This window comes from Folsomia candida, unplaced genomic scaffold (assembly GCF_002217175.1).
Source record: "Folsomia candida strain VU population unplaced genomic scaffold, ASM221717v1 Fcan01_Sc037, whole genome shotgun sequence".
NCBI classification, from domain to species: Eukaryota; Metazoa; Arthropoda; class Collembola; order Entomobryomorpha; family Isotomidae; genus Folsomia; species Folsomia candida.
The window spans coordinates 320417-344456 of record NW_019091229.1 but is presented as its reverse complement, the minus strand read 5'-3'; the positions used below and the strand labels follow the sequence as shown (position 1 = coordinate 344456).

Below are 24040 nucleotides of genomic sequence, written 5' to 3'. Positions count from 1 at the left end.
TTAGAAAAGCTACGTTTTTTCCCACGATATAAAACTCCGTTTCTCACCCATTGCTGCAATTCCTTTCAAAATTTTTGTGCTACTTGATCCAAACTGATTTTAGATATCATAATTACACAAAAATTTTCCATTTTTTGCTCTACTTTTTATAAAAAATGGTAAAATTTAAGGGGATTGTATTTACAGATTTACGGTCGCAAAAATACCCCAAGTCGCAGGAAACTCAAATTTCTCAATCAAGAAAAATCATCTCCAGCAAAGCAAAGTTTTTTTTTGACATTGAAAAAACAGTTATTTTAATTTCAAGATGTAATAAAAATTTGAAAATTTTATAAATTCATAAATGGGGAGGGGAAAGGTTGGAATGGAAGGAGGTCAAAGAAACGACGGGGCAGAGAAGAGGACCAAGAGTTTCATTACGAGGAAGAATTTGATAAGACAAGATGACGATTCGGTTCAAGGTAATAGTTAAAAAAGTTGTAAATTAACAAGGGTGGAGAAAATACTGTCAAAATACATGTATTTGGAGCCCTGTTCTTCTCAGGGTTTGCATTTCCGGAGCTGTTACACCCACAAGAAGACGATAATTTACGTAGAGAAAACAACGAAAATCACGTGTTGTTTCTTTTGAATAAACATTTTATCGCTGTTAAAAGACATGTTTTTCAAAGTATTTTGACAGCGATAAAAAGTTGATTTTTTCACAAAATCTGTATTTTCGACTGACTGTTGCCTCCTCCACGTAGATTTTCGTCTTTTTGTAGGTGGGCAAAATAATTTGTGAAAATGCGGCGTTTTAAGATCAGTTAATTTTGCATTTCCAGGGCAGTTACACCCACAAAAAGACGAGAATCTACTACTTTGAGCCCGGATTCTGCCCCCCATTTGGAAAGAGTTCGAGAAGCAGAACAACTAGAACAAGGCCACGCTGAACTTGACGGTGCCCCTCGACGGGAAAAGAAATGCCTACACGGCAGGTGTGTTTATTTATGTGCTAATTTTTCATTCAAATGACAATAGACAGTGACAATAATTCATTACAAATTGGTTGACAAACTATGACGTAATTTGCATGATTTTGTTTCAAATTCAGGACGACGTACGTAATTTTCCGAAGGGGGATGCTTACACCGTCACAATGGAGATGGAGATGACGACCCTGATGAGAGGAGGATGAGGAGTTTCAAGGTCGAGATGAAAAGTAACCACAAATTAAAAATTCTTAAAACACAAATCAATTAAAAATTGAGGTCTTAAATTGTTTATTGTTTCGTCAAAGGTTTTATTATTTTTAGCAGAGTTACAAACTTATTTGTTAATCAAAATTGCAATCTATTTCGTACCGTTGCACAATCGATTTCTTCTAATTCTTAATTTTCAAGTAAGGACATGATGATGACCAGCTTAATTTTTACCAAAATGTTTACCAAATTGGTACTCCTTTTTTACAATTTGATACTAAACTTAGGGTGATTTATCCTCTTAATTCTAAACTGATGACTTGAAGAGCTCAAAATCTTCATCAACTTTTTTTACCAATTTAATTTCTTTCACAATTTGAATCCATGTAACACTAATTTCTTCTTATCCTTAATTTCACAGTGGTCGGCCAAATCTTGACCAGCTCGATCATCGAGTTTCTTCGATCTGGAAATGGGGAAGCCTCTCGTTCAGACGCAAGACGTTGTTCTCGACGTGGCCCTTCGTCACGCCCCGCATTGCACTACATTTCCTGCAATCGGAGATTTTTCAATCAATTCCCCATCCCCTTTGGACTAGATGCCCGTCACGGGCATTATCAGTCCCTCTGTCTCGGGTCGGAGGAAACCGCCATCAGCGTTTACGGTAAGACATAAATTATTAAAATCGTAAAAAGTACCACATTTTGCGTCTCTGAGAATTTATTTTAAAATTCTGGACGACAAATTTGTAGTCGATGATTTGATTAATGGAATGGCGCTGTGTTATTTAAGCTAGTTAAGACGAGTTCCAATTTTTCTGAAGGCTTCTTCAACTTGAGATCTCCTCCTTCAAAAAGTGCCAAAATCTGTAGGGCATATTTTTACAAAATTGGCAATTCCCTGCTCTACAAATTTGTCGTCCAGAATTTTAAAATAAATTCCCTGAGTGAAGAAGTGACTAACAATATGTTGACTTTGACTTGCAGGTTCACGTCAAGGGTCACTTTAGTATGGACATTGTATACGAGTCTGAAAGCGGGGTCGTCCCTTCCAAGGAACTTTTATCGGGGGACATGTAAAGCGAAATGTTGCAATCGTACAGGTATTTAAATTAATATTCAGGGTTTCCTTTCTTTCGGGGTTGCTACATTTCTTGCACTATCACGAAATTTATGGTACAAGAAACTGGGAGAAAGTGTGAGAAATATGCACCGTCCAGCCACGCGACGTATGAACTATTTACCGCGGCGGGGCATCGTTTCTTGCGCCATGCATTTCGTGCAGGTCAAAATATTTACCTGCAAGAAACCACTTTCTCCCCAGTATTGCTTACAACTTGTTACTTGCACCCGAAACACTGTAAATATCATTGTTATTAAAATTATTACTTTAACTAGGCGCTAAATCCTTCCTCTTCCAGGGACCGGTTTTCCGACAAGTTCGAAACTACCTTTCACCTGGAAAAGAAAGGCTTCAAGAAAACCTCGATTCACTTTGCCAAAGCTGCCCTTAGCAATCTCATCGGAGGGATTGGTTACTTCCACGGCCATCCGAAAGTCCAGCGGCCTTACAACTCTGCCCCCGTGCCGTACTGGACGTCCAATCTGTACACGGCCGTCCCCTCGAGAAGCTTCTTCCCCCGCGGGTTCCTCTGGGACGAGGGCTTCCATCTCTTCCTCATCAACAAGTGGAACCCTGAAATCTCCATCGACATCAATTCCCACTGGCTCGACATGATGAACACGGAACTTCACGGAAGGCTGGATCCCCCGAGAACAGATTCTTGTCCCGAGTCCCGGTGGAGTTTGTCGTCCAACGGAACGACGTCGCCAATCCTCCCACGCTCATCATGGGGCTGTTCGACCTCATTCAACGCCACCGCGAATGGCTCCTGATCAATCATAAGGCCACCTTGCAGCGAATGTGGCCCCGTTTATCGACCTGGTACCAGTGGCTGAATAAGACCCAGCTGGGAGAGATGCCCTTCACTTATCGGTCAGTTAATGAATTGATTAGTTAGATATGTTTATATTTTATCGGGGTGGGCTAAATGCTTTGTTAGTATTTTGAGCTCAGATTCTTCCCTGGGTTTGGATTTCCCGGGATGTTGCACTCACAAAAAGATAATAATCTGCGTGAAGAAGGCAACAGTCGTACGAAAATGCATGTTTTGTGAAGAGATTAAGTCAAGTCAAGTAAACCCAGTGTTGTATAACTACTCATAAAAGTAGTTGAACTACAACTACTTTGATTCCATGTAGTTGAATTCTAACTACATTTTCAACTATTTTAACTAATAACCAACTACTATTTACCAACTACTTCTTAGATAACTACTTTTTTAACCAAATATTAGAATCATGAAAAAATAATGAAATTATTTACAACAGATTCATTCGACAATGTCGATTTGCACTTCAAAATTCTAAGTGCTTCAAACAATTCCCCACTTCTGGGAGATTAATTTAATGTAAATGAGATACCCCTTCCTTCTATGATCCATTTAGAAAGGTAGTTAAGAAGTATTTGAAATCTAGTTAGGGTATTGTTGGTCAACTACACTACACCATCTAAAAAGTAGTTAAACTACTTTGTATCCATTACTTTGGCAAAGGAGTTGAATCTTAACTACAACTACTTTTTGCAAAAAAAGTTGTAGTTAACTGCTAGTTAACTACGAAATGTAGTTAACTACAACAACACTGCGTAAACCCTTATTAATATGTCCACAAATATCAGTTAGTACAAATTGGTTTCAAATTCATAACATAAATTACGGGGCTACTAAACCAAGTAAATATGATTAACAATTCTGGTTCTAACTTAAACAAGATTCGCAACATTGCTACACAACTTGTGTAACACAAGTTTCGTTATGTGTAAAATTGATTAAAAAACCTATGAATTTATGCAGATGCTTATATTTCTGGATGTTATAAAGCACTGCGATTATTATCAGTTTACTATTTCTTAAAACAACATTGAAAGTTTGATATTGAATGAATTGTGGTTTGTAATTGAATGAATCCGAATTGTGATTTGCTGTGAACATTTCATCATTGTCAAAAGACTGTATTTTTTAGAAGATCTTGAAAAGAATATATTTCGACCCAGATAAACAGGTATATTCGTACGACTGCTGCCTTCTCCACGTAGATTCTCGTCTTTTTGTAACATTCACGGTAATCCAAACCCTGGGAAGAACTGACAATGCGATGGTGTGAAGTGTAACCCTCCGATTTGGTTGAAATTTCGAAATTTTGTGGTCCATGTCAATACAACCAACGTTTCTTCAGGCAGTTTGTGCGATGGTAAGAATTTGGCAAAATATTTGAGGTGGTGAAGGAAGAGGCTGGAAACCTAACAAATTATCATCACCGCTGTCTCCTCTTTATTCGCCACTGACCAGAAACTAGACATTTCAAAGTTTCCAGAAACTTGGATAAGTTTCCATACAAAAATCCATGAAATCATAGCATTTAGAGTTCGTATGTACAACAGATTGGTCAAGCTCGTTTCCGAGCTCGGGAAGTCCTATTTCGACCTTATTTGAGCGGAGGAGAGTGTGAAGCTATGCATGAAGTTTTGCTGTTTTCCATACAAAAGTCGGACATGGATTTGAGGAAAATTATCTTTCAAAATATCGTGCTATCCGGTGGCTCGACTTTATTTAAAGTAATTCATAATCAACAAATATTCAATTGTAGTAATTAGTAAATACATATTAAAATTAATCAATTATTAAATATTCAATTAAATCAATCAACAAATATTCAATTTAAACAGTAGCAAATATTCAGATTAGTCAATTAACAAATATTCAATTTAAATAATTAGTAAACATTCAGTTTAAACAGTCAACAAATATTTATCAATTAAAATTCTTGCCTTATTTATATCGCAAAGTTTCTAATATATAATTATTATGCCGTTTGTCAGGGTTTTGGTGTCTGAAGTGAGAAAACAAGCACCAAAGGATATCAAAATCAAGGCAAGTATACCAGTATGAACTTATGTTATGGTAGATAAGATATGTACATGATTAGTTATAAACAATGATCAGTAATTACATATATAATAATGTTACCATAAATTATGCACAGATTTCCGCACGTCAGGAACGTCTATACTCGACCTGGATCGGTGGCTCGATATTGGCGTCGTTGGACACGTTCAAGAAAATGTGGGTTTCGAAAAGGGAATTTGAAGAGGAAGGCCAACGCGCTATTCACCGAAAAACATTTAGATTTTGGATCTTTATTTTATAAACTGTTTGTACATGTATAATTTATGGATGAAAAACTACCACAGTATTTAAATTAGTGTGTCTATTAACTATACTACATAGTGAGGCATTTCACGAAACCCTTCGTAACTTGGTAACCACCTTTAAACTTACGAACCTTACAAACTTTTGACGAAACCTGGGAACATCTCTCAAGTAATTTTTGCTAACAATTAAGCTATTCATAGAAGATAATCATCATGTTTTTAGTTCGTAAGCTTACGTGGTTACGGATTTATGAAGGTTGACGTGAAATGCCTAATTGTTTAATTAAGTAAAATCATGGCGTTTGTATTTATTGCCAAAAAGTTTATACTGATTTCTTTCCAAATTATGATGAGTCCGTATGTATGTTATGTAAGTATGTATTTTACTTAATGTATTATAAAATACCAATGAACTGAAATTCTCTGTCAAATCAAACACGCTATAAATACGACTACTTCTGTTATTCGGTGCATTGCCATCCTATTTAAAATGAAGAAATAATGAACAATGTATGATTATGAATGATTGTTGCTCTTAAAATTCCTAAAAAACTGAATAGGTGTAAAGACTATTGTATAATTGAGTAGGTTTCTTTATTTATCAAGTTTAATACGTTACTTATATATTATTACAGCAGCTAATCATTTTATACAAACAATAAAACTGTAGATTATCACAATAATAAAAAGCAGCAAACATTACAAGAAGAGGAGGAATATTGGAATATCTATAAAATAAGTTAATATTTATGTTACATATTTTTTCATATTGGGGTACAAAATCAATCATACCTTGTTGTTGCTAGAGTATTGCGGAGGCTATCTTCACACCAACTTTGTAAATGTGATAAGGTTTACAAGGTTTACACAGTTTACAAAGATTGGTGTGAATTTCCTCATTGTAGAAAAAATAGCCAAGCCAATGACAACAAGAAAGTAGTGGCAACCTGTTGGACATGAGGATCATTTAGGAACTAAGTACGTGGTACATTATATCTACATAATTATTAATTATCTGCGTAAATATATTCATAGGCTATCTTTATCCATATATTTACATATCCTGCTACACATAGAATAGCTATTATTAGCCTCAATATTCTTCCGCCATCATGAGAACGACGAGCGACGACCAGCCGGTGAAGGGTCGGCAACCCTTCCCTTTCCCCGTCGCGTCGTCGTACTGCTCCCAAACGTAGCCCGTCTTGTGGTACTGACTGATCACGTTGTTGACCACGTTCTCCCGTAACTTGTGATACTTCTCCCCCGCCAAGACCGCCCCACCCTCTCCATTTTCGAATAGTCGTGCAAGGCTTTGACCGTGAAGAAGTTGATGTTAATCCAGACGGGGCCTCGCCAGTAGCGCGGGTCGTGCTCCGTGTTCCGCTTGTTGTCCAGGGGCGTGTTGGCGGCCAGGGAGCGAAGCCCGTGCGGGGTCCGGAGCAATTTAGGGTGATCTTGTCCAGCGTGGCGGTGAAGGTGGGCGAGTCGGGTTTTAAAATGCCAAAAATCAAGGGGATCAAGCTGACGTAGCCGAACATGTTGACAAAACCGAGTTCCGGTGGTTGCACGGCGTGCCGAAATTTTTCTTGGGGTTGAAGCGGACGTTGCCCGCTTTTCGGGGGAATGATGGATGGGTGCTTTAACACGACTTTGTCTGAATGGTTCCCATAATCGGTATAAGCTCCGAGTTTCGATCACCAGTGGAACTTGTCTAGGAGGTCTTGATCCGTTAACTTCTCATACGTGTAGCGAAACCGGGTGGCGTCATAGTCCAAAAGTTCGGCCAGTACACATGTTCAAATTGGAGAATATGTTTGACTTTTTTTGAGAATTTTAACAATTTGGGTATTTTCTTGCAAAATATACTAGCTTAGCACGTATGTACGTACGCCATATAAAATGGAAAAATTCATTTAGAAGTATGGGTCTTCCCAATTTAACAATTTAAATCTTAACAATTTCAAATTTCCGCTTGACTAAATTATCATCTCTTTATCCTACCCGAGCAAAATTTCTCTTCTCACGTTATATGCATATAGTTGGGGTATCAACTCCGGGGCAGCAAATGTGGTTGTACGCTCAACCTCAGGGAAAATGCGATTCTTCCCCTAGTTTATTTCATATTCCATGGCTCAACCTTAATGGATGCATAGTAGCGGTATCAACTCCGCTAGGCTGCAATTCCGCACTTGCAGAGCTAAGGAAGCTAAAGCTAAGGAAGCATGTGCATATGTACATACATATACTAAGTTTGACAATATTTACCATTTCAATAATGCATTTATTTTGCTTGCCAATTTACATGTGTTAAAAGTCGTTCGGCTGATGAACTTTTCAAAATTTCATTAGAGATTGGTTAATATTTTTTCAGTTTTTGAAACTAGGAACAACTTAAATTTAAAATTACACTTATTTAGATTTATTGTGATTGAATGACGCTGGTCGCAGTGTGGTTGAGTTATTTGAACCTATTCACGTGGTAAAGTAGTACCAAATACCAATGGTACGAATTTTTAATTGTTTTGATTGTTTTGTTAGATAATTCCTTAATTTTTGGTACATATGTATTTACTAAACATAATAAAACGCATGTAAATAAGTATAAATACAAGTATGAGATAATACAAAGAGTCACCATTTCCATGGTTTTATATTTATATTGGTTTTATATTGCAGTTTTGTATTGATTTTGTCGAATTAGATATGTACGTGTAAGATTGATCTTTTTTTCCAAATTTCATTTAATTCTGCAATATAAATGAGTCTAAATTAAGCAAAAAAGCCGAAAAAATCGTTATTAAGAAAATTTTGTCAACTTGGCAGTGCTAATGACTGCATTATACTTGCAGGTACACACATTAAATGGGATAATAATTTTGACCCTTTTGAGAATTTTTGTAATTTGGAAATTTTCCCGCATAATATGCAAGCTTAGCACGTAAGTATGTACACCATATAAAGTGGAAAAATTTATTTTGAAAGTATTCTTTGTGCTCAATTCAGAAAACGCTACCAAATTTCCGCTCGGCTAAATTATTACCACTTTAGCCTAGCAGAGTAAAACGCTTCCTTCTCTCTCCTACGCTGTGTGCACAAAGTAGCGGTATCAACTCCGCTCGGCTCGAATTCCGGCTGGGATATGAAATGTTGTACGCTCAAGCTTAATGTTATACGAAGTTGCGGTATAAACTCCGCTCATCATTTTCAACGTCATGATTTTTATGTCTAAAAAATTGCCTTACATAAAAATTTATAAAAAATTGATATTTTATAGTAGGTAACCTTGGTACATATACGCATGGATTATGTGAAGTGATTCGTTTATTTCACTTGCTTTATTATTTAATGATTTTTTTAGACTTATAGCAAATCTTATATGAAAACTTGAAAATTTATCCTCAAAATGGTCAAAAATGATTTTTAAAATCTCATATTTTTGGTGGTTATTATAAACATTACTGACATTAGGTATCCGCGAAGAAAGGAGACCTTAATCAATTACTCACTTCGTATTTAGTCTTTTTCATCGCGCCTGCCATTAATTCTTTTCCGGAAGATTTTGGAACTTGATTGTTAATTTTCTCTCTCCGTAACCAAAATTTTCTTTAAGTATTGACTGTTTCACAAAGCTAGGAGTATGTCTTCTCACATATAGCCCAAATTTTTTTAATTGAGCGAAGATAATGGATGTAGGTGGGATTTTAATTTTCCAGCATCAAAATGATTTTTTTTCTCGATTTTTTCCTTGCTAGTTATTGCATTGTGGATTAGCCCAAGGTCGGTCCAAAAAATTGCATTTTGTATTTTATGATACACCTTGATGAAAGGAATCAGACGGTCTATCACACATTTCCGAAAACAAACCTGTGCGTCCTCATAGCCTATATGAACTGAGGGGTCCGAAACATGCCCAAATTGACCGAACGCCAGCCAAACCTGAGATTTTTTGAGAAATTTCGAAAAACATTTTAATTTCTGTTCGGTTTTCAGTTGAGAGATATATTTCCCATGAAAAATTCCCTTGCCGAAGTTTCTGTCACGTTTTTAAGGACGTAGGACTCGTCGTCAGTGACCAATTATTTTGGTGTCATTTTGTTGAATGGCTTGGTAGGTCTTGCGTTTACCATTTTTTCTTGACGTTCCGTATGTTTTGCTGGAGATTTCTTTGAATACGCTTTGACCCGCAATTTATGGGCTTTAATATGATACAAATAGTTTGTATTAATCTTTGACTTCATGGCGGTATCAGGCACGGACGTGGCAGAATAATTTTCAAAAAATGATTCAATCGTTATTAACTTTCGAAGGGCTTATATGGTGGTTTTTTCTCATGGTGCGTATTTTAGGTTGACATTTTCGGATTCTGCATACTTTTTTATGTATGTCTCAATTTTTTCAAGCCCACCCCCTTCTCCGTTGAAATACAGTCAAGTCTACTTCGAGTCGTTGTCACTCAAATTTTTGGACTTACAAAAACTGGTTTCCCGATTTCCTCAATTTGAAGTGGTGTATAGGAAATTTATTTTCCAATGAAAACTTATGAAATTTTGGGGAGACGTAGTCAGATATGTTTAGCATATTTTGCAAGAATTTCAGATTTCTAACCCTACTTTTGAGGACTCTGCTATTAAACGCCCTAGTGATCGGGTTCATATAAGATTTGCTCTATTTGTATGATAGAAATGAGAATTTAAAAAAAATCTGCACACAATAAGAATATGTAAATGCATATGTAAATACTTGAACAAATACAAAATTGTTTGATTTCAATAGGCAAACTCGATTCATATATAGCAAGGATTTATATATGTACTTGTAGATTAAATTACAGAGAGTTATAATTTTGTATAGGCACAGTTGATAACATTAATTTTGTATCCGAAGTACTCGTCGGTGAATTTTTTTGATGTTTTCCACGTGTACCTCATCCTTTTTTGATAAGGAACAAAGTCGTCGTTTCCAAAAATTACACTTTTTAAGGCACATTTCATAGGTCAGTTTCTTACCTTCGCCATCAAAAACTTTGCAAAATCCATTAAAAAAATTACGAACACTTTTCTTTAAAATGTCGTCCTGTAGTTCCCGATTTGAAAAAAAACACAAAAGGCGCATAAGTTGACGTAACCAATGTATCTTTGTGCAAGATAATTATAATTCCGAGTACTTCAACCACGTTGATGAATAGTGAGCGGTGATTCTTACGGTGCAGATTTTGAAAAAGTTTGTGGTTTCACACTATTTTCAATGTCATATCCTCAAATTTTGTCGCAAGACCAAACAATTAAGTTTTTTTATAAACGAGGGATCGTGTTATTTCTTTCCCAACTCATTTTGTACTAAAAAATTATTTTTGTGAGTGCACGATCAATGTACGTCACGCGCGTCTGGTTTCGCAATTGTTGAGGGTGGTGCGTTTGGGGACTCTGGAAAGCTGAGATTTGTGTTTCTGGTTGATTTTTGAATATTATTCTTTGCATTGGGCCCAATTATATCAGAAATCATATTAATTGCATTGATAAATTATATAGGTACTTTTTTATGGGTCATTTTAGGTGTGCAAAGTCATGTAACGGCATGGTACACTTGGGGGTCAATTTTCGGACCCAGATTTCGAAATTTTAAAATGGAGTAAATTGAAACTTTGTTCGACTTGAATTATAGTTTTAAAATCGTTTACAACATTTTTAATTTGCGCCGCAGATTTATATATATGGGCAATTTAGCTACTGTGCCTATACAAAATTTTAACCCTCTGTAGTAATGCAAGAAATACATATGTTAATATGTAAATACATACATAAATATGCTATTTACTGGTTGAGATGGATTAGCTGAAATTGATAAATAAATTTGTATCATATTTCTAATTTATTATTCATACAACACATACATTTTCTTAATTTTATTGAATAATTACTGAAGCTGGGCTCGGATCTGCGATGTCTAAAAAGTCCTGTTGTGATAGGAATCGAGCGTGCACGCGCTCTCACATATTCTAGCCAATTTTAAACTTTGACCTAGAGATGCGAAATTTGGCATGCACATGCACCAACATATGCTACATCATAATATAACGTCAATTCCCGTTCCGCTCGCTATAAATTTTTCAGGAGAAATCAAAAACCAAACGGAATAAGGGTGACATTTGGTTTTTGATTTTTCCTGAAAAATTTATAGCGAACGGAACGGGAATTGATGTTATATTATGATGCAGCATATGTTGGTGCATGTTCATGCCAAATTTCGCATCTCTAGGTCAAAGTTTAAAATTGGCTAAAGTAGGTGAGAGCGCGTGCACGCTCGATTCCTATCAAAACAGGACTTTTTAGACATCGCAGATCCGAGCCCAGCTTCAGTACATATATACGTACCTATACATATATATTTTGAAAGAAGTATCGCAACTTATCAACTCCCACGTGACAAAGATGCGATCATAAAAATGACGTTTCTATTTATTTATAAGTAAAAAACTAATTTTTACATTAACACTTATCAGTAACATTAGCATACATCTCATTAATACTTATCATCTCGCTATACTATATGTTTGTGCTCCCACAGCGGTCCGGTTGCAATGGAATAACGGGTTGAATTGGACGGTTAATTTATGTATGTATGGTAACGGAAAGGAAAGGATGAAAATAAAAATCCTGGAAATTCCTACATAATTTTGTGCGAAGAAAAATCGGGCACTCCATGGCATGGCATAGTTGTTAGTATGCCAGTAATAAAATGTGCAGTAAACATTTACTCAAGCAAATACGACAAAGTTTCTAGAGTAGATTTCTTCAAATACATTCAATGAAATATATCGATATAAATAACACAGCATATTCCCATAGTAACTCGATGCTCCTGTTGCCGGAATTCTTCCCAAGGATTCAAAATCAATCGCATGATTTGTGCATGGTCCAGAAAGGGATGATTGATAACAGTATTTGTATCCAGGAATGTGTCCACTTTTCACTCGCTTCTATGCTATGGTCAGAAAACGCAACCTGTTTCAGGCCAATAGAACCAACACTAGCTTCACGTGTTCACCTAGATCCATTTAGCAGCTCATGTACAAGTAACTAATAATTGCTCAATCCTTAACACCACACGGTAATCAAGGCATAACAAAATTTATTTATCATTATAATTAATACTTTTGTCTGTACGACCTTCTAGATCCGTTCATATATAAATTCGTCAATGTTTTTCAAATGTGCCGATTTTTGGCAAAGGCTGCGAAATATTGCGAAAATATACATAAGCAAGCGAATTTTTCTTGCAAATATGAAACACAGCTCAACAAACACCGAATCCACATCGACATGAAGCCAGAAAGGAAATGGGAGTGTTCAAAATCCTCAAAAACTTTGACGCCTCTAGTCCTAAATTTGAATCTTTCGAAAAGTTGGGAACAAACACCTACCATCCTTGTCGGGATATGATACTTGTCAAAATTTGTGAACCAAAATTTGTACTTTCATTACACGAGACTTTTAAAAGTGGTGACATTTAGTCAAGAAATCAAACCCGAATGTTGAGTATCAAAAGTAGTCATCAAAGCTTCCCAGCCTCGATGGACCTGTCATGTTCTAGTTTTACACTTTTCAACAATAGCAAATACATCAATCACCATGCCGCCCTGCCCAGCTTCTCGACCAACAGTTGTGCACCAAAGTTTGCCTCTTGGTGTCCTTTGTCCCATTTCTCAAAAACTGTCAGATATAGTCACAACTGAAATCCAAGTGCAGCTTGTCGAAAGAAGTGATTTTACCCCAACGGAGATCTGTCCACGTGAAAAGTTCTAAGTTTCTTCCTGGCGAAAAAATGTCGCGGCACACATGTAAACAAGCCGCCCAAGCCGAAGCATAATTTGACCGCCAATTGATAGCGGGTATCCCATTTTTCTTAGACGATTTAACTTTGTCATTTTTAGTGACTACTCATGTCCAAATAAAAGGCATCAAAACTGGTAATTTTAGGGCTCAAAGTACCGTGCGTACACCTCTAGTCCTAAATTTGAAACTTTCGAAAAGTTGGGAACAAACACCCACCATCCTTGTCGGGATATGATACTTGTCAAAATTTGTGAACCAAAATTTGTACTTTCATTACAAGAGACTTTTAAAAGTAGTGACATTTAGTCAAGAAATCAAACCCGAATGTTGAGTATCAAAAGTAGTCATCAAAGCTTCCCAGCCTCGATGGACCTGTCATGTTCTAGTTTTACACTTTTCAACAATAGAAAATACATCAGTCACGATGCCGCCCTGCCTGACGTCTCGACCAACAGTTCTGCACCAAAGTTTGCCTCTTGGTGTCCTTTGTCCCATTTCTCAAAAACTGTCAGATATAGTCACAACTGAAATCCAAGTGCAACTTGTCGAAAGAAGTGATTTTACCCCAACGGAGATCTGTCCACGTGAAAAGTTCTAAGTTTCTTCCTGGCGAAAAAATGTCGCGGCACACATGTAAACAAGCCGCCCAAGCCGAAGCATAATTTGACCACCAATTGATAGCGGGTTTCCCATTTTTCTTAGATGATTTAACTTTGTCATTTTTAGTGACTACTCATGTCCAAATAAAAGGCATCAAAACTGGTAATTTTAGGGCTCAAAGTACCGTGCGTACGCCTCTAGTCCTAAATTTGAATCTTTCGAAAAGTTGGGAACAAACACCCACCATCCTGGTCGGGATATGATACCTGTCAAAATTTTTGAATCAAAATTTGTACTTTCATTACACAAGACTTTTAAAAGTAGTGACATTTAGTCAAGAAATCAAACCCGAATGTTGAGTATCAAAAGTAGTCATCAAAGCTTCCCAGCCTCGATGGACCTGTCATGTTCTAGTTTTACACTTTTCAACAATAGAAAATACATCAATCACCATGCCGCCCTGCCTAGCTTCTCGACCAACAGTTCTGCACCAAAGTTTGCCTCCTGGTGTCCTTTGTCCCATTTCTCAAAAACTGTCAGATATAGTCACAACTGAAATCCAAGTGCAACTTGTCGAAAGAAGTGATTTTACCCCTACGGAGATCTGTCCACGTGAAAAGTTCTAAGTTTCTTCCTGGCGACAAAATGTCTCAGCACGCATGTAAACAAGCCGCCGTAAGGGAAGGAGAATTTGACCGCCAATTGATAGCCGGTATCCCATTTTTCTTAGATGATTTAACTTTGTCATTTTTAGTGACTACTCATGTCCAAATAAAAGGCATCAAAACTGGTAATTTTAGGGCTCAAAGTACCGTGCGTACGCCTCTAGTCCTAAATTTGAATCTTTCGAAAAGTTGGGAACAAACACCCACCATCCTGGTCGGGATATGATACCTGTCAAAATTTTTGAATCAAAATTTGTACTTTCATTACACAAGGCTTTTAATAGTAGTGACATTTAGTCAAGAAATCAAACCCGAATGTTGAGTATCAAAAGTAGTCATCAAAGCTTCCCAGCCTCGATGGACCTGTCATGTTCTAGGTTTATACTTTTCACCAATAGAAAATACGTAAATCGCCATGCCGCCCTGTTTGCATGGTCTAACAACATTTGTGCACCAAGGTGCGCCTTCTGGTGCCCATTTTCCCATTTCTCAAAAACTGTCAAATATAGTCACAACTGAAGTCCAATTGTAGCTTGTCGAAGGAAGTCTTTTAACCCCTACGGAGACCTTTCCACGTGTCAAGTTCTAAGTTTCTACCTGGCGACAAAATGTCTTGGCACACATGTAAACAATCCTCCCGCCTCTGTGCATAATTTGGCCGCCAATTGATCGCGGGTATCCCATTTTTTTTAAACTCGGTGAGTTTTAGACAATACTGATGTCCAAATAGACAGTATCAAGACTGGTGATTGTAGGCCTCAAAGTATGGTGTGTACGCGTCTAGTCTTAAATTTGAATCTTTCGAAAAGTTGGGAACAAATCCCCACCATCCTTGATGGGATATGAGATTTGTCAATCTTTTTGCACCAAAATTTGTATTTTCGAGACATGAGATTTTTAAAAGATGGTGACTTTTAGTCAGAAAATTAAACCCATCAAGCCAATGATAACGCTTTGTGTGATGCTGGAACTGATCGGGTCGATATTGTTTATGAGGGAGGTGGCAATTCGTAGGGGTAAATGTGTGTCGTAAATTTATGGGTAAAGTTGGGTATTAAAAATTTCGACTAATTTTAGGGGGAAATGCTACATATGTATCTTTGCTAGAATATGCCAATGTTTTTTGAGGTAATTTAAGTTTACTTTGATGGTAATTCGTGGTACCAACAAATATTTGTAAATAAAGATAATTACCTGAGTTAATGAGTCCATTACTATTAAGTCATTATTGGGTTGGGTTTTTTTGGGTTTTAATGGGTTGTTAATGAATAAAACCCATTGAGTTTTACCATGATATACATATGGGTTTTATTTAGGTTTTAATGGGTTTTAACTGTGTTTTAGCTTAAAACTAAATTCTAAAAGTTGAACACATCTCTCATACGTTAGACGAAGACTTCGTCTAACATATGTTTATCCAAATTGTCATATTGTACTTCATCACTAGGGTTAATTAAAAAGTCCGCAGCCCTACAAAAAAGCCCGGCCCGCCCAGAACCCTGCAGGAAAAAGCCCGGCCCGCCCAGAACCCTGCTGGAAAAAGCTCGACCCGTCGGGCCCGACTGGATTTTCCTAGGCAAAAAACCCGGCCCGCCCAAAACCCTATAGGGAAGGGTAGGGTTTTTTAGGGTAAACCTGACCCTACGCACAGCTCTAGACGAAGTTGTTTGACAGCAGCTAAGCAGTTTAGTTTATTAATATTGTAAGTTTTGAAAACCAGGATTAAATCAGCAAATTCATACCATTCCTTGCCATCACAGGTTTCAAGTGATCCAAAAAATTAAATTCGGAACGGGAATGTTTAACTAATCATACATAATTTAATACTTTTTGCGACCATAATACTTCTCATCTCCATACTCTGTGAGCTCTGCACTCGATACTCATCTCGACACACTAGGTACATATTTCACTGGTGCGAATAAATTTTAAAGAATATCATAGTATTTTTTTGTTTGTAATTAAAAAAATTAACGTTTCAAATCAATCTTAATTATCACCTTTGGAAAAATCGAGCACTTATGGACAGCGAAATACTGTATTTATTATGAGCATAAGAAGTATATCTATAAAAGCACTTATTTTACTATCGGCCATAATATGTCCTTCGTTGTTCAAATCATAAGTACTCGATTTTTTCCAGAATTGATAATACACGTTAAGATCGCTTTGAAACATTAAATTTTAAAAACCTTTAAACAACTTGGATTTCATTGTAATGATAGGAAGTATTTGGGAAAAACGTAATAATTATGGTCGCATAATTAAACTATATGATTAGTTAAATAGGACCCTTTCGGAACGGATACAAATTCTAACGTGGACAAGGAGGATTTGCATATGTATGACTGGAATCGGATTGCAAAAGTTGTGAAAATTTTTGTGCAGTGTATTACTCATGGAAAACCTAATAAAACCCATTAAAACCCAAAAAAACCCATTAAAACCCCTGCGTCGTTACTTTTTGATTAAAACCCTGGGTTTTTCCAAACCCTGCAAGGGTGTTTTTAAAATGACTACTTATTCCGTATATTAAAAAATACGACTGCAAAACACGTTAATAATTGGAACTTATGTATATAATAGATAAATAAAGTTGCCAGGTAACCTATTTATGTATGTACATAAGTCAAGCACGCCACCATAGCTCAAAGTTTGAGGTAGTGGAACTTATTAGGATTAGGTACTTTTTGCATTCATACATATATATGTATGTACATACATAATCAATTACAAGAATGCTTATGTAGATCATTTCATTTATTGTGCCGTACTGTACAGTGTACACTCTTAAAAATCCTTCACCAAAAGGTGATTACGTTTTCCAAGGGATGCTGATAAATATTGCCCGCATGGTGACGAATTGTGACTGCCTGGTATTAATTTTATCATCATTAGATGAGAAATATTGTCTCGGCGCGGTGAAGTCACATATGCGCTCCGTTCGGTGACGATTAACACCGGATTTTTAAGAGTGTATTAAAAATAAACCGTAGTAACGTTAGAAGTAGCTCACCCTGTAATAATTATTTGGTTATATCTTGCCCCAAAGGTGCCGAAAAATGCAACAAAATAGATACATAATTTTTATGCAATATTGCACCAATGGTGCAGAAAAATTATACAAAATAGATACATAATTTTTATTCAATATTGCACCAATAGTGTAGAAAAATCCAACAAAATAGATCAATAAATATTATGCATCGAGGAAAGTTCAAAACTTGTGCATCACTGGTGCAGAATTACCTACCAACGATCAACGATAATTTTGAAAAATTTATGTCAAAATTGTCTAATAAAATCCGCCGAGTAGTATGCACTATTGGTGCGTTTTGCATCCCTTCTCCCAATTATTTCGCATCATTTTGTGTTACCGATTGTTAGATATCAACGGTGCTATCAATTTATTAAAAAATTCTATTCGGTTTGTTCAATACCAATGGTGCGTCTAACTTATTCAATAATGGTCAAGGGGATTTTTAAATAGCATCAATTGATGCAAAAAACTCGTTAACAGGCGGACAGACGGACAGACAGACGGACAAGAGGAATTCAATAGCTCTCATGCTACGCAGGGTGAGCTAATAAGGCGCAAAATAAGGTTCACAATGATTTGGACATAACTTTGCACCAAAGGTGCGGAATAAGCCGACAAAAGAGATCATAATTTTCTTACATTCTTGCGCCAAGGGTGCAAAATAAAAGGCGGACTTAGTATGCACCACCTGCGCAGCATCAGACACCAAGTGCCAGCTTTAACTTTAATAACTTTATGCCAAAATTGTAGGATTATCTTTTCCGGATATTCTGCACTATTGGTGCGTTTTACATCGCTTCCCTCAATTATTTCGCATCATTTTGTGTTACCAATTGTTAGACACCAATGGTGCTATTAATTTATAATAAAATGGACCTGGTACATTTTAATTAGCATCAATTGATGCAAAAAGGTCGTTAACAGACGGACGGACGGACGGACAAGAGGAATTCAATAGCTCCCGTGCTACGCAGGGTGAGCTAATAATCCAGCTCATAACGCTGATGTTTAAATATGTATATGCAGAATTGCATGAAATGAATCAGAAAGAGTTGTATCGCTATTCCTCCGATGTAAGGCATCACGTTGCATTTTATGTTGCAAACGTGTTGTATTGCTGCGTGGTATCCAAACCAAAACGTTTTGGTACTCTGTGGGACCGTCCATAAATTATGTCACGCGAAAGGGGGGAGGGGAAGGTCAAAGGCCTATGTGACACAAGTTAAAGGGGGGAGGGGGGTCAAGAAATTCATGTTTTATGCTTGAAATAATTTATGGATGTCCCCTGTGCGCATACTTTCGACAAGCGAAATATGAGTAATGATGTGCAAATCGTGCAAGAAAATAAGTTTTCATCCGTTATTATTATACGTATGTACGTCTTATATCATTGATTTGCCATTCCTTCACAAGTGTAAAATTATTAGTTCACTCAACATCATTGCGAATAAACCTGTTTCCTCTATAAAATCGAATTGAAATTTAAGATATTTCTTTTAAGTGAAACTGAAGAAAACTAATTAAATTATTACTGTGTATATTTTTCACAGTTTTCAGAGTAATCCCATCCTGTCTTTTTTCCAGAGCTTGGTAAATAAGTTCCTGACATATTTAAAAATATATAAATCAGTCGATTTCATGTTTTCTCCAATTAGTAAAAACTATTAAAAGAAAATTACAAATTTGTGAATTCGAAAATATCAACATTTCCTGGTAAAAAAAGCCAACACAAAATTAGTGCATAAATCGATTTTTAGGCATTCAATAATATCCATACAAAATCCAGAAATTGCACGAAAGTCATTGTTTAACGGCAAACAGTATAGTAAGATTACAATTTTTCGAAATATGCGATTAATTTAGAAATCGTAGTTATTGTGTGGATATGGAATTTTCCATATCATTTTAGCGTTTTAGTGTTACACTATTTACATAATACATTTTTTGTGCAATTCACTAATTTAGTCAAATGTATACAAAACTAATGAAAAACTACTTACACAAGGAATGCCGACCAAGTTTGAATAGCTACAATTTTGCATTAAGGTCCCATTTTCTGAAAATGGGACCACACCCTTCTATGAATTTTTGCAATAAAAAAAACACAATTCAATACTAAAAAACGATTTTTCGTACCGGTTTAATCCTCATTAGTATTGATATTTTAAGTGTACCTTGTTTTGTATAGTTCTTTATGGGATTTGATCAATTTCTCCCCGTTTAAAAAATGAAATTGCTGTCCAAAATTACTCAAAGTAATTCTTTTAAATTTTTTTCGAATTTCGAAAAACGCTATGTACAAATATTCAGGTTGTAGTAACAGAAATTCAAACATCTTTTAGTCTCCCATTATGAAGTATTCTTCGATCATCGAGAAATCCACCCACTTGTAGTTTTTACGAGTTTCAACCCCTCCCTTGGATTAGAGTTTATCCAAATTATTGGTAGGGCTTCAGTCACAAAAATCAGCTCTACAAACTACAAATTTTAACCAAATCAAAGTTTTTTATCATTCGAAATTCCAATTTTGATAATTGTTGTTGTTAAATACATCTAAACTATATAAAGCAGGCGAGTGTATCGCTGCTGGCTGGCTGGCTGGGTCGGTGGCTTAGGAGTAGAAGGTCACTACTTGTCGGGCCCCGATTTCGATCTCCTTTGGATATGTTGTAGTACTACATGAGTGTAGAAAAAGTGAAGGAGGGTTAGACTCCATGAGCCCAGTTACGCCCGCCACACCCCCTCAAAGGCCCCCAAACCCCTAGAGTTGCCGCACTAAAATCATCGCCAAAAATCGAGTTTTGGTCAGATTTTCAAAAAATTTACATTTTTGTGATCCCAGATAGTTGCTCTATCATACCCAATAGCAAACTCAATTTTTTTGAAATTTTCAATATTTTCGAAGATTTTCTGACCAAGGGTATGTGTTGAAAAAATTCGAAATTTCAAAAAAGTTGAGTTTGCTATTGGGTATGATAGAGCAACTATCTGGGATCACAAAAATGTAAATTTCATCCAAATCTGACCACAACTCGATTTTTGGCGATGATTTTAGTGTGGCAACTCTGGGGGTTTGGGCGCCTTTGAGGGGGTGTGGCGGGCGTAAATGGGCTCATGGAGTCTAACCCTCCTTCACTTTTTCTACACTCATGTAGTACTACAACATATCCAAAGGAGATCGAAATCGGGGACCGACAAGTAGTGACCTTCTACTCCTTAGTTGAGAAGTTAGCCTCTCCTTTTCTCTCTCCACTATGCACAGAACCGGAGAGGCTAATTTCACTAATGTTGGGGTAACGGGCTTATCGACGCCTATTTTGCACGTCGATTGACGGGCTTCTACACTTGTAGTTTATTAATTCGCAAGTAAACTGGGCTTGCATCACATGAAATGAATAACTAATTTACCCCTATTTGTATAATGTTTTAGACACTTTGCTCACGAGGCACAAAATTTCTAACAAGTTTGACACCGTTCGCTTCTTCATTCATTAACATAACTACTGAAATGAATAACGAGGTAAGTTCGCAGGTGAATTTCTAATTTTTGTCAAATTCAACATCATTTGTTTCATTTCATGTTATTATAATAATTTAATTATTTTGGGATCGATAGGTGGGTATCGATGTCGACCAAGATGGCGACGCTGCCGTGGTTGAGGTTGAAAATCCAACCGTAAGATAAATATGATTCTTCATTTTGACAAGTTGAGAGCAATTTAATTACTAGCGAACAAGGGATTGTTCCCGACTGCCCCTCGTGTCCAAGGTACCCACCATGCTTTTAAGAATCTACTGGGGCCAGGATAAAGGATTCGTTCATATTTCCTTGTAACACTCATATTCGCCGCATGTGGCGCGGATCCAATCCAGATTTTTTGACCTATTTCAAACGTCCATTGCTTTTGTAGGACTTTCATACTCCTAGGCTTAAAATGATCACAAATCACAGATTTGTCACACTGAGACCACATCAAAGAACCACAATCACAGATCACAAATTTTCAGAGGAAAATTACATAAATTTATGTTTAATTTTTAAGATTCTTTGAATAATGTGAAGCCATTCGCAAGTTTAACTCTTTGTCACCATTTTACTTTAAAATTTTGAATGCCCGATTAGGATTTTGAAAGCTCTGGCGATTTTTAGAATTAGAAATTCAAGTTTTGCGAATGTGGCGCCACGCCACGGCGCCAAATGAGTTTTACAAGGAAATATGAATTAATCCTTTATCTAGGGTACTAGTAGATTTTAATATTCTAAACACAGTATTTAAGTACATACCCTGGACACGAGAAGCAGTTGAACCTTCCATTGTCAGATTCAGATAATAAAAATTTCATTTTTTAATTTTCTAAGTCACGTCTCTTCGACACCTATTTTTTTATTATTTATTTTTGCATAAGAAGCAGTCGCCCTAGTAAATATTTTTGCGAAAGTGTAGCAGATTCTTAACACAAGTTAAAGGGGGGAGGGGGTCTAAAAAATCGGGATTTTTGCGTGACATAATTTATGAATCTCCCCTAAGGATTAATTAATCTGCTAGTTTAATTTGTTCAGCACAACTTGTGTTCAATATACAGATAATTTTATTTGCGTTCATTGTTCCCTTCATGTATAATTTTTCAGCTCCACGAGATCAGTGACACTTTCAGCGACTCAGACTCTGAGGAGGAATACATGAGAGAGAAGGTGAAACCGTACCTCCCGGCCCTCCTCAAATTCAACGAGCTTGTCGCTGGATTCAAATTGATGATCCCAATCGTAGTCAAACTGCCTCCGATCGACCGAGCCAACTATTTCAACGATGGGTACGACAGCCTCCTCAGGGGATTGTACCATCGCCCCAAGAAAATTCCCTTCGGCGTCGTACGCGCGATCGATGAACTGAAGGCGTTCTGCGACGCCGTCACGGTCGGATGGCGGCTATGGCCCGATTACTCGACGGGGTTGTACATGATGATCGACTACTTGGCGGAGGACACCAGGATTGACGACATTAAACGGATCGAGCCCACGTTTTTGTTGACTTTGAAGGAAATCGCGTCGAACGAAGCCTGGAACAATTTCATGGCTGCTCAAATTTTGCCCTCGCAGGCGAAGAAGATTCTAATTAGGTTTAAGAAGGCGACAAACACGGTCGAAAATGAGGGTAAAGCTGTCGGTCAGCTTGATAACTTGGAGAAAGATTTGGTGTCGATGATGTTGGGGTTGAAAATGCGACCGGAGTATGGCAAAAATAAAATTTGCGATGGGTTGGATTGCGTCGAAATTGAGTTGACTCCGGGGGAATTTCCTCATTGTGGGAAATGCAAGCAGGCCGTGTATCATTCGAAAGAGTGTCAGGTAAAGGCGTGGAAAGCGGGGCATAAGAAGGCGTGCAAAAAACAAACGGAATAAAATTTATTATAAAATTATTATAAAATTCAACTTTATGATTAAGGCTTACCCTCACGCTCGGAGGAGAATTTCGGAGCAGGAGTATTCTCCTAGTCTCATCCTTCTCTCTCGCTTTGCAGAATACATGGAATCACACATCTCGGAACTTTGCATCGACCCTGTGGGGGGGAGGAGTCGACCTCAGGGAGATGCATCCTCCGGTGTTTAGAATTTGGTTTTCTGCGTCTGATGGTATTTTTTTCAAATTTTTTGGATTGGCACAAGGTACACTTATGCCCCTTACCATCAAGTGATGTAACCTTATGTAGACTGGTAAGGGGCATAAGTGTACCTTGCGCCAGTCCAAAAAATTTGAAAAAAATACCATCAGACGCAGAAAACCAAATTCTAAACACCGGAGGATGCATCTCCCTGAGGTCGACTCCTCCCCCCCACAGGGTCGATGCAAAGTTCCGAGATGTGTGATTCCATGTATTCTGCAAAGCGAGAGAGAAGGATGAGACTAGGAGAATATTCCTGCTCCGAAATTCTCCTCCTCGCGTGAGGGTAAGGCTTAAATAAAAATGATTCGAAAAATTGTTAAGGATAACGAGGTTTATAAAAATGTGTATTAAGTAACACCTAATATCGTGTAATAATACCTTTGTAGCAAATTTTTACCCAGCTGTATAATTTTCATACCAAGTGGTATAGCTTCTTTAATACCCAGAAATCAATACCTGCCTGAAACCAGGTTTCTACAGGATGTCCGTAGATTATATGAACACTAGATTTACACGGGTAACATGCGAACGGATGATCCAATTGGCGCCAAATTTGGCACACATTAACTTCAAGGTCATGACAACAGCTGTACAAAGTTTCAAATTTGTATCTTCAAAGGTGGCCCCAAAAAGCGACCCCAAAGTGGGGGAACCGTAAAAGCGGTTTCCGAAGCTAATTTGGCCGCGGAAAGTGCCCAAACGATTATCCAAAAATCTGAAACCCATCTTATCGTGTCCCCCATATATCCCTTCATCAATTTTGCAAGAAAACGATGATGATTA

The 24040-nt window shown here is 37.1% G+C and overlaps 1 protein-coding gene and 1 long non-coding RNA gene across 3 annotated transcripts; both read left to right on the top strand.

The window, feature by feature from the left end:
- Nucleotides 1–240: 240 nt before the first annotated feature.
- On the top strand, nucleotides 241–5172 carry LOC110861090. 2 transcript variants are annotated; one of them, XR_004837465.1, is made up of 8 exons: nucleotides 241–461; nucleotides 825–977; nucleotides 1094–1201; nucleotides 1603–1845; nucleotides 2168–2283; nucleotides 2602–3176; nucleotides 4683–4856; nucleotides 5121–5172. It is a non-coding gene; the product is annotated as an uncharacterized LOC110861090 (long non-coding RNA). The 2 variants fall into 2 exon arrangements; XR_002549024.2 differs by lacking the exon at nucleotides 4683–4856.
- Nucleotides 5173–19006: 13834 nt separating this feature from the next.
- On the top strand, nucleotides 19007–23116 carry LOC118439495. The gene is made up of 4 exons (XM_035860864.1): nucleotides 19007–19183; nucleotides 21024–21113; nucleotides 21210–21269; nucleotides 22224–23116. The coding sequence occupies exons 2-4, from the start codon at nucleotides 21102–21104 to the stop codon at nucleotides 22992–22994; spliced, it is 843 nt and encodes a 280-aa protein (XP_035716757.1). The 5' UTR covers nucleotides 19007–19183; nucleotides 21024–21101; the 3' UTR covers nucleotides 22995–23116.
- The last annotated feature ends 924 nt before the right edge of the window (nucleotides 23117–24040 follow it).

What these genes read in the sequence shown, in the direction of transcription:
- LOC118439495 (XM_035860864.1), top strand. An exon ending in TTGAGGTTGAAAATCCAACC is followed by an intron (nt 21,270 to 22,223) that starts GTAAGATAAATA and finishes ATAATTTTTCAG; the next exon opens with CTCCACGAGATCAGTGACAC.